The sequence below is a fragment of the Mobula hypostoma genome, chromosome 1 (genome assembly GCF_963921235.1).
Source record: "Mobula hypostoma chromosome 1, sMobHyp1.1, whole genome shotgun sequence".
NCBI lineage: Eukaryota > Metazoa > Chordata > Chondrichthyes > Myliobatiformes > Myliobatidae > Mobula > Mobula hypostoma.
The window spans coordinates 110,861,474-110,881,349 of record NC_086097.1 but is presented as its reverse complement, the minus strand read 5'-3'; the positions used below and the strand labels follow the sequence as shown (position 1 = coordinate 110,881,349).

General features: G+C 43.9%; 1 protein-coding gene and 1 pseudogene across 3 annotated transcripts in view; one reads left to right on the top strand and one right to left on the bottom strand.

Annotated features, from left to right (window-relative positions):
- Window positions 1-1,536, top strand: part of golga4 (golgin A4) — a 266,334-nt gene extending 264,798 nt beyond the window's left edge. For all 3 annotated transcript variants that reach the window (XM_063054798.1, XM_063054789.1, XM_063054779.1), the window contains one exon: window positions 1,065-1,536. Coding sequence is in view for 1 of the 3 variants with exons in the window: in XM_063054789.1 (XP_062910859.1) it covers window positions 1,065-1,082 (18 nt within the window). In the remaining 2 variants the exon portion in view is untranslated. The remainder of the gene's footprint in view (window positions 1-1,064) is intronic.
- A 14,419-nt stretch (window positions 1,537-15,955) lies between these two features.
- On the bottom strand, window positions 15,956-19,685 carry LOC134342871 (RNA-binding protein 25-like; annotated as a pseudogene).
- Window positions 19,686-19,876: the final 191 nt, after the last annotated feature.

The window sequence follows — 19,876 nt, the reverse complement described above, 5'->3', positions numbered from 1 at the left end:
CGCTCTTTATATCCTCAAAGAACTCCAGTAGGTTTGTCAGACAGAATCTGACCTGGCTGAATCCATGCTGTGTCTGCCTGATTACTACTTCTAAATTAAGCCCACTAAATGGAAACATACCAGTACTAGTTAATTGGTTTAGTTAGTTTAGTTGGTTTATTTCTTACATGATGACATTACACACTACAGATACAGGCCGAACTCTCACTTGCTGACCAAGCTGTCTATCCAAACTAACCCCTTCTGCTTCTGTTTTGTCCAAAACCTTTGCTATCCAGTGTCTTTTAAACGTTGTAATTGAACCAGGTTCGACATCTTCCTCCAACAGCTCATTTCATATACTCATTACCCTTTCTGTGAGAAAGATACCCCTCAAGTCTCTTTTAAATCTTTCCCCTCTCACCTTAAGTTTATGTTCTCAAGATTTAGACATACCCTACTCTGGGGAAAGAATGTTACCATACAATTTGGAAGAAAATTAGGAGTTGTCTAATAAAGATGCGAGATTCTGCAGATGCTGGAAATGTTGAACAACACATGTATTAATTTGTTAAGAACAAACTGTTTGACCAAGGTGTCAGAATTTTTGATGTGTTAACAGTTAGTAGTAATGCAGTTAATATGTTGTTTTGGCGTTTCCAGAGGAAGCTGCAGAGGTAGGTACAATTATGCATTTAAAGGCCATTGTGCATTCTTTTTGCATTAACGGGTGTAGAGTTACATTAGAACACAATGAAATTGGAACAGATACTTATATTGCTGACTTTATGCAGGAAGTGCCTTTCTGAAGTCTTTGTGATGATCTGTTTGTTCCTGATACTGCTAATCAATCAAGTGATCAGAAAATTGTGCCACTGCTTATGCAATTTCATTTATAAAAATAAATGCTTAGTCTGAAAGATGGATAGTGTATTTGCAAAATCTTTCTTTGTGGTTGACAAGTTGATCTTCCATGACCAAAGCAGAACAGTAAATTTGTTTGTATTTCTAAGTAATTGTGATTTGTAAATGCAACTGAAAAATATTTACAGTCCACTTCATTAATTCCTTACTTCTCCTTCCAGACTTCTTGGCTCCGTTAACTAAGGAAGTCACCTAAGTGGAACTGTTCAGGGATCATGCTTCTGGGAAGTTATTTATCTGGTTGCACATGGGAAGAATATGGTACTGTTATCAGGATAATGTTTTCATGGCCTTCTACTGTGATTTGTACAAAACCTAAAATGCAAAAAAGCTCTCAATCTTATTCTGATGTTAATTCAAGCAGATTTTTTATTAAATGGCACTAGGATAAATTGTGCAATAAAATTAATGGAACTTGAGCTGTTAATGTTTGACTGGAATGCTCTCTGTACAACTGATTTATTTTTGCAGGGTCTCATCCTTGGAGCTTCAGCCTTTAAAGGTACTAAATAGCTGTACCTAGTTTGTTTATTATAGCTTTTGTACTTGTATTTTCGAAAGACACTACTGTAAATTGTAAATACATGATTCATATCTCAGCTAAGGAAGAGGATAACTTGTAACAGACTTGGAAAGTGAATAAAGTTTTATTTACTGTACTAAATGTTTCTATTTGTCTACTCACTTGTTTGTAATTGTTAATAGAAATACCTAAATCAATATATATTTTCTAAACATGTTAATGCCATTTTGCCTCTTTTGTCACAGTCCAGTAATGTAAAATTATTTCCCATTTTTATTTTCCATGGGATTTTCCTTAGTTTACAGTAAAGCGTCAGACATACTGTACCAAGAATTGTTTATTTCAGCAAGCTGCCAGTGGTCCCTCCTCTGAAGAAAATTAATTCAAAATATTTGTTGAAGTACTCTATAATGTGATGGCTGATTTGTCCCTGAGTGGCTGCAGCCAAAGGTATACAAGTAACATTAGTAGAACAAGGGATGTGGTTCTGCAAAATGAGTATAGGAAGTTCGATAAGAAGCTTAGAAGGAAGACCTTGAGGTTTGTGATCTCGAGATTACTCCTGGTGCCATGTGCTAGTGAATTCAGAGATAGAAATAAAGGCCAGGGAAATTCCTGGCTAAGGAGCTAGTGCAGGGCAGGGATTCAGGTTCTTGGACCTTAAGACAAAATAGACCATTCAGCTCATTGAATGTGCTCTGCAATTTGATCAAGGCTGATTTACTTAACCACTCAGCCCCATTCTCCTGCCATTCCCCATAAGCTGTGACACTCTTACTAATCAAGAACCTACCAACCTTTATTTTAAATGTACCTAATGACTTGGCTTCCACAGCTGTCTGTGGCAATGAATTCCACAGATTCATCCCCTCTGGCTAAAGAAGTTCCTCCTTATCTCTATTCTTAAAGGGATGTCCTTCTATTCTGAGGTTGTGCCCTCAGTCATGACTCCCCCACCAATGGAAACATCCTTTCCATATCTTTCAATATTCATTCGGTTTCAACAAGATCTCTTTGCATTCTTGTAAACTCCAGCAAGTATAGGACCAGAGCCATCAAATGCTCCTCATATGCTAATCCTTTCATTCCCAGAATCATTCTCGTGAACCTTCTCTGGACCCTTTCCAATGCCAGCACATCTTTTCTTTGATAAGGGGCCCAAAACTGCTCTCAATACTCCAAATGAGGTCTGACCAATGCCTTATTAAGCCTCAGCATTACATCCTCGCTTTTATATTCTTGTCCTCTTGAAATGAATGCTAATATTGCATTTGCCTTCTTGACTACCAACCCAACTTAGAAGTTAACCATTAGGAAATCTGCACTGGGACTCCCTTTGCACTTCTGATTTCTGAATTTGCTCCCCGTTTAGAAAATAGTCCATGCCTTTTTTCATTCTACCAAAATTCATGAACCATATACAGTGGAATACGTTGTATTCTATCTACCACGTCCATTCCTTAATCTGTCCAAGTCTTTCAACAAACTCCGTGCTTCCTCAACATTACTTGCCCCATCCATCTATCTTTGTATCATCAGCAAATTTGGCCATAAAGGGAGGGAGGCAAAAGACAGGATATTATAGGCCAGATAGCCTGACTTCCATGGTTGGCAAGATGTTAGAATACATTATTAAAGATGAGTTTTCAGGGTACTTGAAGCCACATGATAAAATAGCCTGAAACCAGCCGGATTTTCTTTAGGAAATCTTACGCTGTTGGATTTATTCAATAAACAGATAGCGCATAACATGACAATAGAGTTCCCTCTGTCCTCGCCTTTCACTGAACCAGCCTCCCTATCTAACATTCAATCCTTCATTTTCTCTTTCTCCCTTCTGTCTGATTTCCATAGAAACCACCCACTCTGTGGCCCTTGGTTCACTCATCCCTTCTGACCCACTCCTCCCTGTCCCTTAGGACTGCAACTATAGGATGGAATCTCAACAGCCCATCCAGTTGAGGTAAAATTCTCCTGCATCTCTTTCAACCTGAGCTGTTGCATTTGGTGCACGTTGTGTGCCCTCCTTGATTTCTGAAGACCAAGCATAGACTTGGTGACCATTCTGTCTGCAATAGACCTCTTGAGTTTCTGGTTGCATCTTATTTCAGCTTCTCCTTGCTATTCCCACACTAGTCAGTCTCCCTTTGGTTGCCTCCACTGCCATGCTGAAGCCAAGTGCAAACTAGAGAAACAACAACCTCATTATTCCTCTTGGGCTTCCTGGTGATCAGAACATTTAATTTTCCAATTAAAGGTAACCTACACAGCATATAACTTCCACCAAATCCAACTGGATCCCACCACAAAGCACATCTTTCTCTCCCCTCGCCATCCCTCCCCACTGATCTCCCTTCTGGTACTTCTCTTTGCAAGTGGAGCAAGTGCCACATTTTCCCCTACACCTCTTCCCTCACTACCATTCAAGGCCCCAAACAGTCCTTCCAAATGTGACAACACTTCACCTGTGAGTCTGTTAGGGTCATCTACCGTTACACTGGCCATCTCCCCTCTCCACTGAGTTCTTGATGTAGAGTTTCAACCCACAATGTTGTTAATTCCTTTCCTCAACTGATGCTACTCACATCATTGAGTTCTTCCAGCAGATCGTTCGTTGCCCCACGTGCCAGCATTTGCGGTCTCTTGTATATCCTATGGACAGACAGAGCTAGCTGCGGGTGGGAGGGTGGTGGTGGTCGGAGGGCTGGAAAAGGTGATCAAAGGTGTGGTAACATGAACAAAGTCACATCCCTGCTCCTATACTCTATTCCTCTAGAAATGAATGCCAACATTGCATTCGCCTTCTTCACCAAACACAGCTGTCGGATACAAGTCTTCATTTGGGACACACACAAGCTGGCAGCCTTTGGAGTCATGAGAGAGACAGACAGAGATCCGAAAATTGGTTGAAGTTAATAATTGCTATATACCCTAACAAAAGGGAGAGAGAAAATGGATGTGCTAGTTGGGGGTGGGAGAAGTACTGGTCGTGTAGGTTCACAAACACAAGAAAATCTGCAGCTGCTGGAAATCCAAGCAACACACACAAAATGCTGGAGGAACTCAGCAGGCCAGGCAGCATCTATGGAAAAGAATAAACAGTTGATGTTTTGGGCTGAGAGCCTTCATCAGGACTGGGAAAAAAAGACGAGCAGTCATGGTTTAAAAAAAAAGGGGGGGGCGGGGTGGAACAAGTACAAGATGGCAGATGATAGGTGAAGCCGAGTCGGGGGAGGGGTGAAGTAAAGAGTTGGGAAGTTGATTGGTGAAAGAGATAAAGGGCTGAAGAAGGGGGAATCTGATAGGAGAGGGTAGAAGACCGTGGAAGAAAGGGAAGGGGGAGGAGCACCAAAGGGAAATAATGGGCAGGTAAAGAAATAAGGTTAGAGGGGGAAAACAGCAATAGGGAATGGTGAAGGTGGGAGAGGGGCATTACGAGAAGTTCGAGAAATCGACGTTCGTGTCATCAGGTTGGAGGCTACCCTGACAGAATGTGTGGCTCCTCCAACCTGAGTGTGGCCTCATCGCAGCGGTATAGAAGGCCATGGATTGACATGTCGGAACAGGAATGGGAAGCAAGATTGAAATGGGTGGCCACCGAGAGAGCCAGATTGATTGGGGAAAGGGGAGGGGAGGAGCCCATAGGTCATGTGTATGTAGTGGGTGGATGGAAACAGGAGGGGAATCGGGACAAAAATGGGAGGACTGGTGGAAGATCAGAAAGAATATGAAAAAGAAAAAAGGGAGAGAGGTTAACCTAAAACTTGGAAAACTCAGTATTCATGCCATTACATAGCAGATTACCCCAGTGGAATAAGATGGGCTGTTCCTCCGTTTAGTCTTGGGCTTTATCCCAGCAGTAGAGACGGCCAAGGGAACTGAAGTGGCATGTGGCTGGGAGTTTGGGATGGCCACTGCAGACCTGCAAAACGGTTATCCGATCTGTGTTTGGTCTCACCAATGTACATAGAGGCAAAATGGGAGCACTGAATTCTGTAGACAAAGTTGGAGGAGATGCATGTAAATGTTGGCCTCACCTACAAGTGTTTAAGGTCACTGGATGGTGGTATAAGGATATATGTTACATCTACTGGGAAGGTTGGGGGAAGTACCAGGGGTCAGGGAGGGATGAATGGGAATAGTCCTTCCACAAGCTGTAACAAAATGGAGCCACATGTCCTCCATATCCCTTTATGTCTTCAGCAGGAGACCAGTCCCTCTGTAACTACCTCGTCTGCTTAACCGTCACTGTTTGTTTCTATCTATCGCTCACCTGCACTGACTCCCACCTCCATCCCAACCCCCGCTCCTATGTGACACAAGCTGCCTGCTATATTACACTTCTCCTCAGTCCGCCACTCTCACACTTTTGTCCCGATTCCTCTCCTGTTTCCATCCACCCACTACATACACACGACCTATGGGCTCCTCCCCTCCCCTTTCCCCAATCAGTCTGGCTCTGGTTCCAACCACCATTCACCTCCCCCCATAATGGTTCCGATTTTCACTTCTTTTACTTAACAGAATCCAGCACTGGAAGTGATTTGTGTTTCTGTATCTTAGCCTCTCCCTCCAGCAACTGCCTCTTACCTTCACACTCTCTGCCCTCACCTTGTTCCACTGTGCTTTCCCCTATTTTAATTCCTTTTTTTAATCTCTCTGTCCCCCTCCATCTATCATGCACCTGCCACTTTCTCCCACCCCCACCCCAACTCCCTTCCTGACTTCCTACACCCCTCCTCGGTCCACCAATCACCTTGGACTTCTTCCTCACTATACACTTTTCCCTTTTTGGACTGGCCAACTCATTGCTCCAGTCTAAAGATTTCAACCCAAAATGGTTCCATTCTTCTCACAGATGTTGCTTGACTTGCTGAGTTCTTCCAGCAGATTCGTCATTGCTTCGTCTATCCATAATTCCCCTTATCTGCTTCCCTACCATCTATTGTCCTACTTCCCCCCTGCCCCAGTACTCTTTATACAGCTACTTTTCCCCTCCCGACATCAATGCATTATCTCATCCTGAAACATTGACACACACTTTTAAGCTACACAAAAACTACTTCATCTGCTGAGTAATTACAGCAGTTTTTTTTGCATTCGTTTTCTTTAATAGACAGTATGTCAGTAGTATCAGTTTAATTTTACATGTTCCTGTTTAACATTCCAGTTTAACCATCAGAAGTTCAAATCATTGTAAACTATTCTCTATAATCTTTGACTTGAAATGCACTTCTTTAAAATACTAAATTCCAAGGCTTCTGTAGGCTTAAACATCTAACACAGAACATAGTACGGCAAAGAAAGTGGGCCCTTCACACCACCATGTTGACATCGACCATGATGCCAATCGAAACTATTCCCATCTGCCTGCATTCCCTGCCTGTTCATGTGTCTGATTAATACTACGTAACCATTTGCTATTATCTTAAGGTTAAGGCATCTCTGTACTTTCAAATTGGAGATGTTGTCCAAATCACAAATGGTTAAATTGAGGTTCAGTTTCTTGCCAAGAAGGGTATATAAGATCATGAGTTGAGCTAAAAAGTTGGAACATAGGACCACATGCAATCCAAACAGCAAAAGAATGTCAAGAAGAAAAGGGAAGCATATATATAAGGTTTCGGAGTCTAAAATCAGACTGGGCCCATTTGAAATATAAATGTAATCACAAAGTGCTCAAACAGATGAGTAGGAAGGGTGAATGGGGCCACGAGTCATCCTTACAGAACAGGGTCAAGGGGAATCCCAAGGCATTTTATGTTTACGTTTTGAGAATGATAGCAAAACTAAGGAGAGGGGTAGGTCCACTGAAGGATAAATGTGAGAATTTGAGCTTGGAATCATAGCAAGTGTTTGAGGTGAGTATAAAGAAGAAGGTATTGAAAGATAGCAAATATGCTGGGAGGTTTTGAGATTAAGTAGAGTTGAGTGCTGAGTCTTCTCCCTACCATCTCCCTTCCGTTTTCCCAACCATACTTCCCCTCTCCCTGTCCACTTCCCACTCTCACTCCACTATAGTGACCAAAATCAGAATCGGGGTTATCATCACTGGCGTATGTCATGATTTTATATGCAGCAGCAGTACAGTGCAATACTTTAAATTACAGTACTGTACAAAAGTCTTAGGCACCCCTGCATGTGCACACTCTCTATCTCCCTCTATCTAACTCTCTCTTTCTCCCCCTCCCTTCCCCTTCCCCTCCTCCCTCTCCCTGTCTCTTTATCTCGATTTCTGTCTTTCTTTCTCTATCTCGAGCTTTATCTTTCACTTTCTTTATCTGTCTCTCTCTATCTCTATTTCTCTGTCTCGCTTGTCTCTCTGTATCTCACTCTATCTTTCTTTCTCTCTCTCTCCCTCCCCATCTCTCACTCTCTCACTCCTCCCTCTCTCTCTCTCTACCCTCCCTGTCTCTCTCTCTCTCTCCCTCCCCATCTCTCTCTCTCTGTCTGACTTCCTGTCTCTCTCTGTCCCCCCATCTCTCTCTCTGCCTCCCCATCTCTCACTCTCTCACTCCCCCCCTCTACCCTCCCCCTCTCTCTCTCTGTCCCTCCTCGTCTCTCTCTCCTTCCCCGTCTCTCCCTCTCTCTCCCTCCCTGTCTCTCTCTCTGTCTTCCCATGTCTGTGTGTGTGTGTGTGTGTCTCTCTCTTTCTCTCTTTCTCTCTCACTCTCTACCCTTCTCTCTCTCACTCTGTCTCTCCCCTCCACGTCTCTCTCTCTCATATCAAATTGGGGCCTTGAGAATTATAAAGAAGCTAGAAAAGAACTCAAGAAGCCAGCTGGGACCATGAAAAGTCCTTGTCAAGTAGGATTAAAGAGAATCCTAAGAAATTCTATACATACATGAAGAGTAAGAATATAACTTAATAGAGGAAAAGACCACTTGAGGATAACATGTGATGAGTGGGTGTACAGGAGTGAGATATGCCAACTAGTGGAATGGTGCCGCAGCAACAACCTGGCACTCAACATCAGTAAGACGAAAGAGCTGATTGTGGACTTCAGGAAGGGTAAGACGAATATCTGCAATTGGATCTTTAACTTCCTAACCAGAAGACCACAATCTGTGCGGATTGGTGATAACATATATTGATATTGATATTCATATAATATTGATTTGCATCTCCCTAGAGTAAAGGGTTTAGATGGGGTGGAGTTTGTTAGGTGTGTTCAGGAAGGTTTCCTGACACAATATGTAGATAACCCTACAAGAGGAGAGGCTGTACTTGATCTGGTATTGGGAAGTGAACCTGGTCAGGTGTCAGGTCTCACAGTGGGAGAGCATTTTGGAGATAGTGATCAGAATTCTATCTCCTTTAACATGAGCATTGGAGAGGGATAGGAACAGACAAGTTAGGAACGTGTTTAATGGAGTAAGGGGAAATATGAAGCTATCAGGCAGGAACTTGGAAAGCAAATATTGGGAACAGATGTTCTCGGAAATGTACGGCAGAAGTGTGGCAAATGTTCAGGGGATATTTGACTGGCATTCTGCATAGGTACATTCCAATGAGACAGGGAAAGGATGGTAGGGTACAGGAACTGTGGTGTACAAAGGCTGTTGAAAATCTAGTCAAGAGAAAAGAAAAGCTTACAAAAGGTTCAAAAAACTAGGTAATGATAGAGCAACACTCACAACACGCTGGAGGAGCTCAGCAGGTCGGGCAGCATCCGTGGAAAAGATCGGTCGACGTTTCGGGCCGGAACCCTTCGTCAAGACTGTAGAGGGAAGGGGCAGAGGCCCTATAAAGAAGGTGGGGGGAGGGTGGGAAGGAGAAGGCTGGTAGGTTCCAGGTGAAAAACCAGTGAGGAGAAAGATAAAGGGGTGGGGGAGGGGAAGCAGGGAGGAAAGGTGAAGAAAGAATAGGGGAAAACACAATGGGTAGTAGAAGGAGGCGGAACCATGAGGGAGGTGATAGGCACCCGGGGGAGGGGGCAGAGTGGCATAGAGATAGAGGAAGGGAGGGGGAGGGAATTACTGGAAGCTGGAGAATTCTATGTTCATACCAAGGGGCTGGAGACTACCCAGACAGTATATGAGGTGTTGCTCCTCCAACCTGAGTTTAGCCTCATCATGGTAGTAGAGGAGGCCATGTATGGACATATCTCAATGGGAGTGGGAAGCAGAGTTGAAGTGTGTGGCTACTGGGAGATCCTATCTGTTGTGGCGGACGGAGCGGAGGTGCTCGATAAAACGGTCCCCCAATCTGCGTCGGGTTTCACCGATGTAGAGGAGGCCGCACTGGGAGCACCGGATGCAATAGATGACCCCAACAGACTCGCAAGTGAAGTGTTCCCTCACTTGGAAGGACTGTTTGGGGCCCTGAATGGTGGTAAGAGAAGTGTAGGGACAGGTGTAGCACTTACGCTTACAGGGATAAGTGCCAGGTGGGAGATCCGTGGGGAGGGACCGATGAGATCTAGAAGATTATAAGGCTAGCAGGAAGGAGCTTAAGAATAAAATTAGGAGAGCCAGAATGGGCCATGAGGAGGCCTTGGCGAACAGGATTAAGGAAAATCCCAAGGCATTCTGCAAGTATGTGAAGAGCAAGAGGATAAGACGTAAGAGAATAGAACCAATCAAGTGTGACAATGGAAAAGTGTGTATGGAACCAGAGGAGATAGCAGAGATCCTTAATGAATACTTTGCTTCAGTATTAACTACGGAAAAGAATCTTGGCAATTGTAGGGACGACTTACAGTGGATTGAAAAGCTTGAGCATATAGACATTAAGAAAGAGGATGTGCTGGAGCTTTCAGAAAGCATCAAGTTGGATGAGTCTCCAGGACTGGATGAGATGTACCCCAGGCTACTGTGGGAGGAGAGGGAGGAGATTGCTGAGCCTCTGGCAGTGATCCTTGCGTCATCAATGGGGATGGGGGGGGGTGTGGAGGTTCTGGAGGATTGGAGGGTTGCAGATGTTGTTCCCTTATTCAAGAAAGAGAGTAGAGATAGCCCAGGAAATTATAGACCAGTGAGTCTTACTTCAGTGGTTGGTAAGTTACATCGAACATAGAATAGTACAGCACTGTTCAGGCCCTTCGGCCCACAATGTTGTGTCAACCCTTAAACCCTGCCTCCCATATAACTGCCCACCATACATTCCTCCATATACCTGTCTATAGAATAGAGAAGATCCTGAGAGGCAGGATTTATGAACATTTGGAGAGGCATAATATGATCAGGAATAGTCAGTATGGCTTTGTCAAAAGCAGGTCGTGCCTTACGAGCCTGATTGAATTTTTGAGGATGTGTCTAAACACATTGATGAAGGTAGAGCAGTAGATGTAGTGTATATGGATTTCAGCAAGGTATTTGATAAGGTACCCATTGCAAGGCTTATTGAGAAAGTAAGGAGGCATGGAATCCAAGGGGACCTTGCTTTGTGTATCCAGAATTGGCTTGCCCACAGAGGGCAAAGAGTGGTTGTAGTCCGGTCATATTCTGCATGGAGGTCGGTGACCAGTGGTGTGCCTCAAGGATCTGTTCTGGGACGCCTTCTGTTCATGATTTTTTATAAATGACCTGGATGAGGAAGTGGATGGATGGGTTAGCAAATTTTCTGATGACACAAAGGTTGGGGGTGTTGTGGATTGTGTGAAAGGCTGTCAGAGGTTACAGCAGGACATCAATAGGATGCAAAACTGGGCTGAGAAACGGCAAATGGAATTCAACCCAGACTAAGTGTGAGGTGGTTGATTTTGGTAGGTCAAGTATGATGACAAAATATCGTATTAATGGTAAGGCTCTTGGCATTGTTGAGGATCAGAGGGATGTTGGGGTCCAAGTCCATAGAACATTAAAAGCTGCTGCGCAGGCTGACTCTGTGGTTAAAGAAGCATATGGTACATTGGCCTTCATCAATCATGAGATTGAGTTTAAGAGCTGGGAGGTAATGTCCTGGTCACCTCACTACAGGAAGGATGTGGAAACTATAGAAAGTGTGCAGAGGAGATTTATAAGGATGTTGCCTGCATTGGGGTTTCTCCTTGGAGTGACGGAGGATGAGAGGTGACCTGATAGAGGTGTATAAGATGAGAGGCATTTATCGTGTGGGTAGTCAGAGGCTTTTTCCCAGGGCTGAAATGGCTAACATGAGAAGGCACAGTTTTAATGTGCTTAGAAGTAGGTACAGAGGAGATGTCGGGGTACATTTTTTACGCAAAGAGTAGTGAGTGCATGGAATGGGCTGCCGGCAATGGTGGTGGAGGCGGATACAATAGGGTCTTTTAAGAGACTCCTGAGTAGGTACATGGAGCTTAGAAAAATAGAGGGCTATGGGTAACCGTAGGTAATTTCTAAAGTAAGTGCAAGTTCAGCACAGCATTGTGGGCTGAAGGACCTGTATTGTGCTGTAGGTTTTCTATGTTTCTATGTAATTTATCCTCCTCACTGACGACCAACACTGGTGCACCTCAGGGATGTGTGCTTAACCCACTGCTCTACTCTCTATATATACATGACTGTGTGGCTAGGCATAGCTCAAAAACCATCTACAAATTTGCTGACAATACAACCATTGTTGGTAGATTCTCATGTGGTGACAAGAGGACCTACAGGAGTGAACTATATGCCAACTAGTGGAGTGGTGCCACAGCAACAACCTGGCACTCAATGTCAGGAAGACAAAAGAGCTAATTGTGGACTTCAGGAAGGGTAAGACAAAGGAACACATACCAATCCTCATAGAGGAATCAGAAGTGGAGTGAGTGAGCAGTTTTAAGTTCCTGGATGTCAAAATCTCTGAGGATCTAATCTGATCCCAACATATCAATGCAGTTATAAAGAAGGCAAGACAGCGGCTATACTTCATTAGGAGTTTGAAGAGATATGGCATGTCAACAAATACACTCAAACACTTCTACAGTTGTACCATGGAGAGCATTCTGACAGGCTGCATCACTGTCTGGTATGGGGGCGGGGGGGGGGAGTCTTCTGCACAGGACCGAAAGAAGCTGCAGAGGGTTGTAAATCTAGTCAGCTCCATCTTGGGTACTAGCCTACAAAGTACTCAGGACATCTTTAGGGAGCGGTGTCTCAAAAAGGCAGCGTCCATTATTAAGGACCTCCAGCACTCAGGGCTTGCCCTTTTCTCATTGCTACCATTGGGTTGGAGGTACAGAAGCCTGAAGGCACACACTCAGCGATTCAGGAACAGCTTCTTCTCCTCTGCCATCCGATTCCTAAATGGACATTGAACCTGTGAACACTACCTCACTTTTTTTAATATACCGTATTTCTGTGTTTTGCATGTTTTTTAATCAATTCAACATACATTTATTGAAATTGATTGATTTTCTTCTATGTTATGTATTGCATTGAACTTTTGCAGCTGTTAACAAATTTCATGTCACATGCTGGTGATAATAAACCTGATTCTGATGTGCTTCAAAGCTGAGGATGTGTGTGAGGTCCTAAATGAGTGCTTTGCATTGGTATTTACCAAGGAGAGAGGATAGAAAGGATAGTGAGATCAGGGTGGAGCAGGCTAATATAGAACAAGCCCTTAGGCCCAAAATATTGTGCCAGACCAGCAAAAAAGTGAATCAAAAACCCGTGAAAGGCTAATCCCTCCTATCTGCACAATGTCCATATCACTCCATCTTCCTCATACTCATGTACCTATCTAAACAACTCTTCAAAGCCTCTATGACCATAACAGGCAGCAGGTTCCAGGCATCAACGAGTCTCTGAGTAAAAAAACTTATCCCCTTTGAACCTACCCCCTCTCACCTTCAACACACACCCTCCGGTATTCAACTTTTCTACCCTGGGAAACAGGTACTCCCTGTCTACTCTGTCTATGCCTCTCATGGAGTTATGATTTGGACCCCAATATTTCTCTGCTCAGCAACACTGTTAAGGGTCTTCCCCTTAACAGTGTCCTGTCTCCTTGCATTTGCCCTACCAAGGTTCAGCACCTCACATTTACCTGGGTTAAATTCCATCTGCCATTTCTCTGCCCATGTCTGCAACTGATCTATATCCTGATGTATTCTTTGCCATTCTTCTACATTCTCCACCAATTGTGGTATAATCCTCAAACCCAGCCATCCACATTTTCATCCAGGTAATTTATATACATCACAAACAGAAGTCCCAGCACAGATCTCTAACTGCAGACCTCCAGCTCGAGTAAGTCCCTTCAACCACTACACTCTGTCTTCTATGAGCAAGCCAATTTGACGTGGACCCCATGCATCTTAATCTTCTGGATTAGCCTCCCATGAGGGACTTTGTCAAATGTCTTACTAAAATCCACGTAGACAACATCCACTGCCCCACCTTCATTAATATCTCTCATCACCTTTTCAAAAAACACAATCAAGTTGGTAAGACATGACTTGCCCTACAGAAGCCCACGCTGCCTCTCCTTAATTAGGCCATGGATTTACAAATGCGCATGGATCCTATCCCTAAAAATCTCCTCCAGCTATTTCCCTACAACTTATGTGAGACCCACCAGTCTGAAGTTTCTAGGACTTGCTCTTGTTCCCTTCTTAAATAGAGGTACAACGTTAGCCGCTTGCCAGTCCTGCGGGACCTCACCTGTAGGTAGAGAGAACACAAAGATACTGGTTGGGCTCCAGCAATCTTGTCTCTTGCCTCCCTCAATAACCTGGGGTAAATGCCATCAGGCCCTGGGGACTTAACCACCTTAATACTCATTAGGAGGCCCCACACTTCCTCTGCCTTGACCTCTAAATGCCCTAACATATTAATACATTCAGCACTGATCTCCTGATCCTCCATGTCCTTTTCCATGGTAAACACTGAAGAAAAGTTCTTATTAAGTACCTCACTCACATTCTCTGCATCCAAGCATCCAACCCTCTTTATCCTTGAGTGGTCCCACCCTCTCCCTAGTTATCCTCTTGCTCTCGATGTATGTACAGAATGCCTTGGATTCACTTTAATACTACTTGCCAAGTTATTTCCATGGCCCCTCCTTGCTTTCCTAATTCCCTTCCTAGTTCTTTTCTGGCTTCTTTGTAATCCTTGTGTGCTCTGTTTGATCCTAAATTCCGAAGCTTTCCCTTTTTCTTTTTGACTAAATTCATCACCTCTCTGGACATCCAAGTTTCTCTTATCTTTCCATCCCAGTCCTAGGGCGGTTTGAGATATAGGAGATGGCGTTAGGTCCCTAAAAGAGCATTATGGTGGCTATCCCCAGGCCTGATGGGCTTTACTCCAGTTACTGAACGAGGCAAGAGGCGACATGCCTGGGGCCTTGACCAAGATCTTTATGTCTTCTCTAGCCATCGATGATGTTCCAGAGGACTGGTAAAAAGTTAATGTTGTTCGATTATTCTGGGCGGCAAATGTGAATAATCCTGGAAATTACAGATTAGCGAGTCTCATGTCAGTGATAGGGAATTTAATGGAAATGATTCTTAGGGATAGGATATATGGGCATTTGGAAAAGCTGTTTGCAAATTGGGGACAGTGAACATGGTTTTGTGTAGGGCAAGTTGTGGCTGAATTTTTCCAAGGACATGTTGAAAGTAATAGAACAGTGGATGTTGTGTACTTGGATTTCCGTAATATATTTGGCAAGGTCTCTCATTAATAGGGCAAATATGTACACATCATTTCCATCATTTTGATGACAACTTTCATGTGTGCCTGCATCAGGTGGTGTGTGGATCCCAGGCTGGACTGATAACAATATGATGATTTGGAAGTCGAGACAACCTACTTGCTGCTCCAGTGGGCTGGTCAGACAAGCTGTCAGGGTAAAAAAGGGATAGCACATCATGTCCATGTTGATTAAGGTAGGGTTCCCAGCGCAGAAGGGGAGCCAGAGGAGAGCTTTTTGGCTGCTGCCGGCCATTGTAAAGCAACAGTGTGAGTTGATTTCATGGAAAGAACAGAAATAGAAAGACTTACAATGAGCTGGAAGAGGTGATTCAGTACTGTATCACCATAAGGGAGGCTGCCCAGTCGGCACAGGCCAGGGCTAAAGAACTGGTGGACAAGGGTACTGAAGTAGCCTTTCGGCTTGTAAAAGTCCTGCAATTAGAGGCTGCCCAAATGGCTAATTGGCAGATGGACTCTGTTAAGGTCTGAGCCTTGATGCTGTGGAGAGAGAATCCCAACACGTGGATGGGGGATGAGGATATCTGACTCGATAGAGTCAATGCAGAAGAGGGGTTAGAGGACAGACCTGTAATTCCCCCCCTAAATGACTGCCCCCCTCTTTATGCAACAGAAGCAGTGCAGTCTAGACTGGTGACCTCATCATTCCACAACCATGGGGGTTTTCAGCCCAGCCCCCGGGACAAGATGAGGAAGAGGTACGTGCAGTGGACAGTATGATGGGCCCTCTGAGATGACAATGACTGGAGAGCTTTCCACTAAGGAGCTGGTGGAATTGGGTGATAGATATAGACAAAAACCGAGGGAGCCTCTAGGTACTGAGGATATGGGATCTGGGGGTGTGGATGGGGGTAGTTGCTGGAGTGATTTTATCTAATAGAGAGATGGGTACCTGGAGGGAACAGTGGGAGGGGGTCTGACATCCCATCAGGCGATAAACAACACCTGCTTCCTGAGGGAATGATCAATTAAATCTTTATGGGATCAAATTACAGTGATGATTAAGGTTAGGTATCTCTCCCTTCTCAAATGGCATTTAAAGTCTTGGGAGGAGTGGGCATGGTAGAGGAAGGAACCAAAGCACTTTGTAAGGGTGCCTTGGTCACAAGCTTGGACCCACCAGAGGATTGTGGACTGGCTGAACTGTGGTGGGGTGCTTGGGTAAAATAGCACAGCTGACTAATATTTTGGTAAAGGTTTAGCTCTTAAGAGCAAGCCATTTCTGAAATAGTTTAAAGTCTGAGTGGTCTGTATGTTTCAAAGCAACACACAAAAAGTGCTGGAGCAACTCAACAGGCCAGGCAGCATCTATGGAAAATGGTGCAGTTGACATTTCAGGCCAAAACCCTTCGGCAGGACTGGAGAAAAAAGCTGAGGAGTAGATTTAAGAGGTGGGGCGAGAGGAGAGAGACACATAAGGTGATAGGTGAAACCTGGAGGGGGAGGGATGAAATACCGAGCTGGGAAGTTGATTGGTGAGGTGAGGTGAATGAGGGAAATGGGGGGGGGTGGTGTTGGGGGGCATACCGGAAGTTTGAGAAATTGATGTTCATGCCATCAGGTTGGAGGCTGCCCAAACGGTATATAAGGTGGTGTTCCTCCAACCTAAGTGTGGCATCATCACGGCAGTGGAGGAGGCCATGGATGGACATATAGGAAGTGGAATTAAGATGAGTGGCCACTGGGATATCCTGCTTCTTCTCTTGTTCTGTATGTTTCAAATGTTGCATGAGTTATGGCCACATGTGAGTTTACCTGAGAGAGAGTATCTGAGTGAGTGAGTGTAAAGACTGTCATGAGTTTGCTCAATCAATATTGGAAGTTTGAATTAATCCTCTACTTCAGCAGAAAAGGTGACCAACTGAAATATTTTGGTACACTGTGGAATAAATTTCCAGGAGATCTTTTAAGAGGCTGTGCACTTGAGATCAAAGTTGCTGGTGAACGCAGCAGGCCAGGTAGCATCTCTAGGAAGAGGTACAGTCGACGTTTCAGGCCAAGACCCTCTCGGCCTGAAACGTCGACTGTACCTCTTCCTAGAGATGCTGCCTGGCCTGCTGCCTTCACCAGCAACTTTGATGTGTGTTGCTTGAATTTCCAGCATCTGCAGAGTTCATGTTGTCTGTGCATTTAAGAGTTTTTGAAAAGTGTTAATGTTGTCCTTTGTTCTTTGAAAAATGTGTTAAAGTCTTTTACCGTGGATATTCACTGTTTGTTCTAAATTTTGCAGTTACTTGTGAAGGGTCTGAAGGAAACAAAGTACAAGTGTGGATTTTTGTTTGTCTTGTCTGTGGTTTAAGTTTGTTTCTTTATAATTTTAGAGAGAGACCCAGATTCCACGCTGGCCATGAGTTAAGATGATGGAAATCTGTGCATCTCTATCCTGGATATGGAAGCCCATTATTATGTTTTGTAACTTCAAAATATTAAATTAATACAAATGAAGACGGGGGTCCAAAATATGGGTGTAACATTGTCTTCTACTGTAAAGGCTGATTTATGCTTCTGCGTCAAATCAACGCCGTAAGTACGGCGTAGCCGCGAACCCTACGCAGAGCCTATGTGGATCCCTATGCCGTAGCCTGACAGGCACCTCTCCCAAAATGTAACTACGTGTCATGGCAATGCAGACCGCAACAACTGTATTGGTCCGCTTGGTAGCATCGCATTTCCTCCTACGCTGCAATAGCTTCCCTCTGGGCGACCGAAGGGCAGGGAGGGAACTCTGGCTGTCATAATTTCCATAAAGCTTTACAGTTCTCCGAAATTATGGAGGACACATTTTGCTTTTACGAAAAAAGACACTCGCTTTAAACTTGTTTACCTTGAGTAAGACTACCAAAACCATGAAGCCTTGCTTGGGCAGGTGTGTGTGCATGCGCGATGTGCCCGAATTGCAGAGCGACGCAGACACACCAACGCACAGGTATAAATGCTCACAATGCGCGTAGGCCACTTGCGTAGATTACGATGTCCATTTGACACAGAAGTATAAATCAGCCTTTAGTGAGGCATGCACATATAATGATAATGATAATGTATGCAATTAATGTAATTTTTAATATAACCCATAACTAATGTAACCCTCAGGTTCGCCAGCACGCTTTTGCCTAGGGGAAGGCAGCCTCTGGCCCAGCCAAACTGAAAAATCTCGTTGGTGTGGATGCTGCGTGATGTGTTGTCCGGTTACAAATCCGAACCACAAAATATCAGTACACCGTATGCAATTTAACGATTGAGCTTTATAAATCTTACTTTGACTATCGGGTTAGAAAATACAAAGAAAAAGGGCCCATTTTAATGAATCAGTTTAATGTGCATGTTGGAGCTCACAGATACATCCAGTCGTTCCCCATCAACCTTCTCTGAGTGTCGCTGACCTTTGAACCGTTACTTCTAGTCCATTCCATCTGGCGGCCTACCAACTCTTGCTATTCGCGTCTTCTCTCTTCATTTCTTGCCGACAAAAGACCTGCTCCCAGACCCACAAGAAAGAACAACATGCGTCTCATTGGCTAGCATACATTCCAAAGCCCCCTTATCTCTAATCATAACCCAAACATTGCTGCTACAGAGAAACCATTACCTTAGCAGTGAAACATTACAGAGAGGCTATCACATTAGCAGTGAAACCTTACAGCGCATTACATTAATTATTTAAACAAGCATGAATGCTTAATCAAACAATATCTATACAAGATTACTGAAATATCATTGAAATATTAAATTCACAACACTCCTTCCTGCTTAGCTATAAACTCCAACTCAATATAGAATGCATCTCAGCTATAAACACAGTATATTATATAATACAATTGTTATATACAGGCATCCATAACAAAGCAAATATTTACATTGTCCCATTCAGGTCTAAAGATTTGATTGCCGTGGAGGATTTCTTCCTCTTCCAGGATAATGTCTTTTCTGACAAGGAAGATCACTCTGCTTGGCAGATGAGACTTGTGGCTGTGAAAACTATCTCAGGTTCTGGAGGTTTCCTCCATGGTGGTTGTAGGAGTTGACTCTGGGACTGCAGGAACTGGTTCTGACAGTGGTAGCCAAATTTCTTCTTTTTTTCTTTTTCTCCTTCTAGTTTGTGCTTCTTGATCTCGGGATGATGCATTTAGTTCACTTATTAATCCAGCTATCGCTCCCTTTATGATCTGATCTTCCTTCTTGGCATCCTCATCCACAACATCAACTGACAAATTCTCTGTTTCTGTATCTCCATTGACTCCTTTCTTTTTGGCCTTCCATTCATCCAGCTGGGCTTTGGTCTTTCCATCTATTTTCACAAGCAGCCTTTTGTCTGTCACTTGACATTCATTCAATAACCTTAATGCATGCAGGGTAGATTCTGGTTCTTTGTACTCACAAAAGTTGAATGCTTGCAACTTTCCTGAAGCTCCTTGAACTCTCTTCCAGCTTAAAACCAAGCCATCTTTTGCAAGTAACTGCCTGACTAACATATCAGAAGCTTTCTCAGATATGTTGCCTACACATACTGTTGTAATTGACCATTGCTTTTGTCACGTGCATACTTCCTCTGAGCAGCATGATCCTTCCTTGGTCTAATATGCTTTCCAACCAGAGGCACAGAGGTTGGCACCAACAACTGTTTGTCTTCTATTGGGCAATGATTCACGGTGTACAGCATGGAGACAGTTGTGGCATCATCCAGAGTGGACAGCTATGTGCGGAGCCAAAAGAGATGGGGGAGATTTTGAACAAATTTTTTCTTTGGTATTCACTAAGGAGAAGGATATTGAATTGTGTAAGGTAAGGGAAACAAGTAGGGTAGTTATGGAAACTATGATGATTAAAGAAGAGGATGTACTGGCGCTTTTA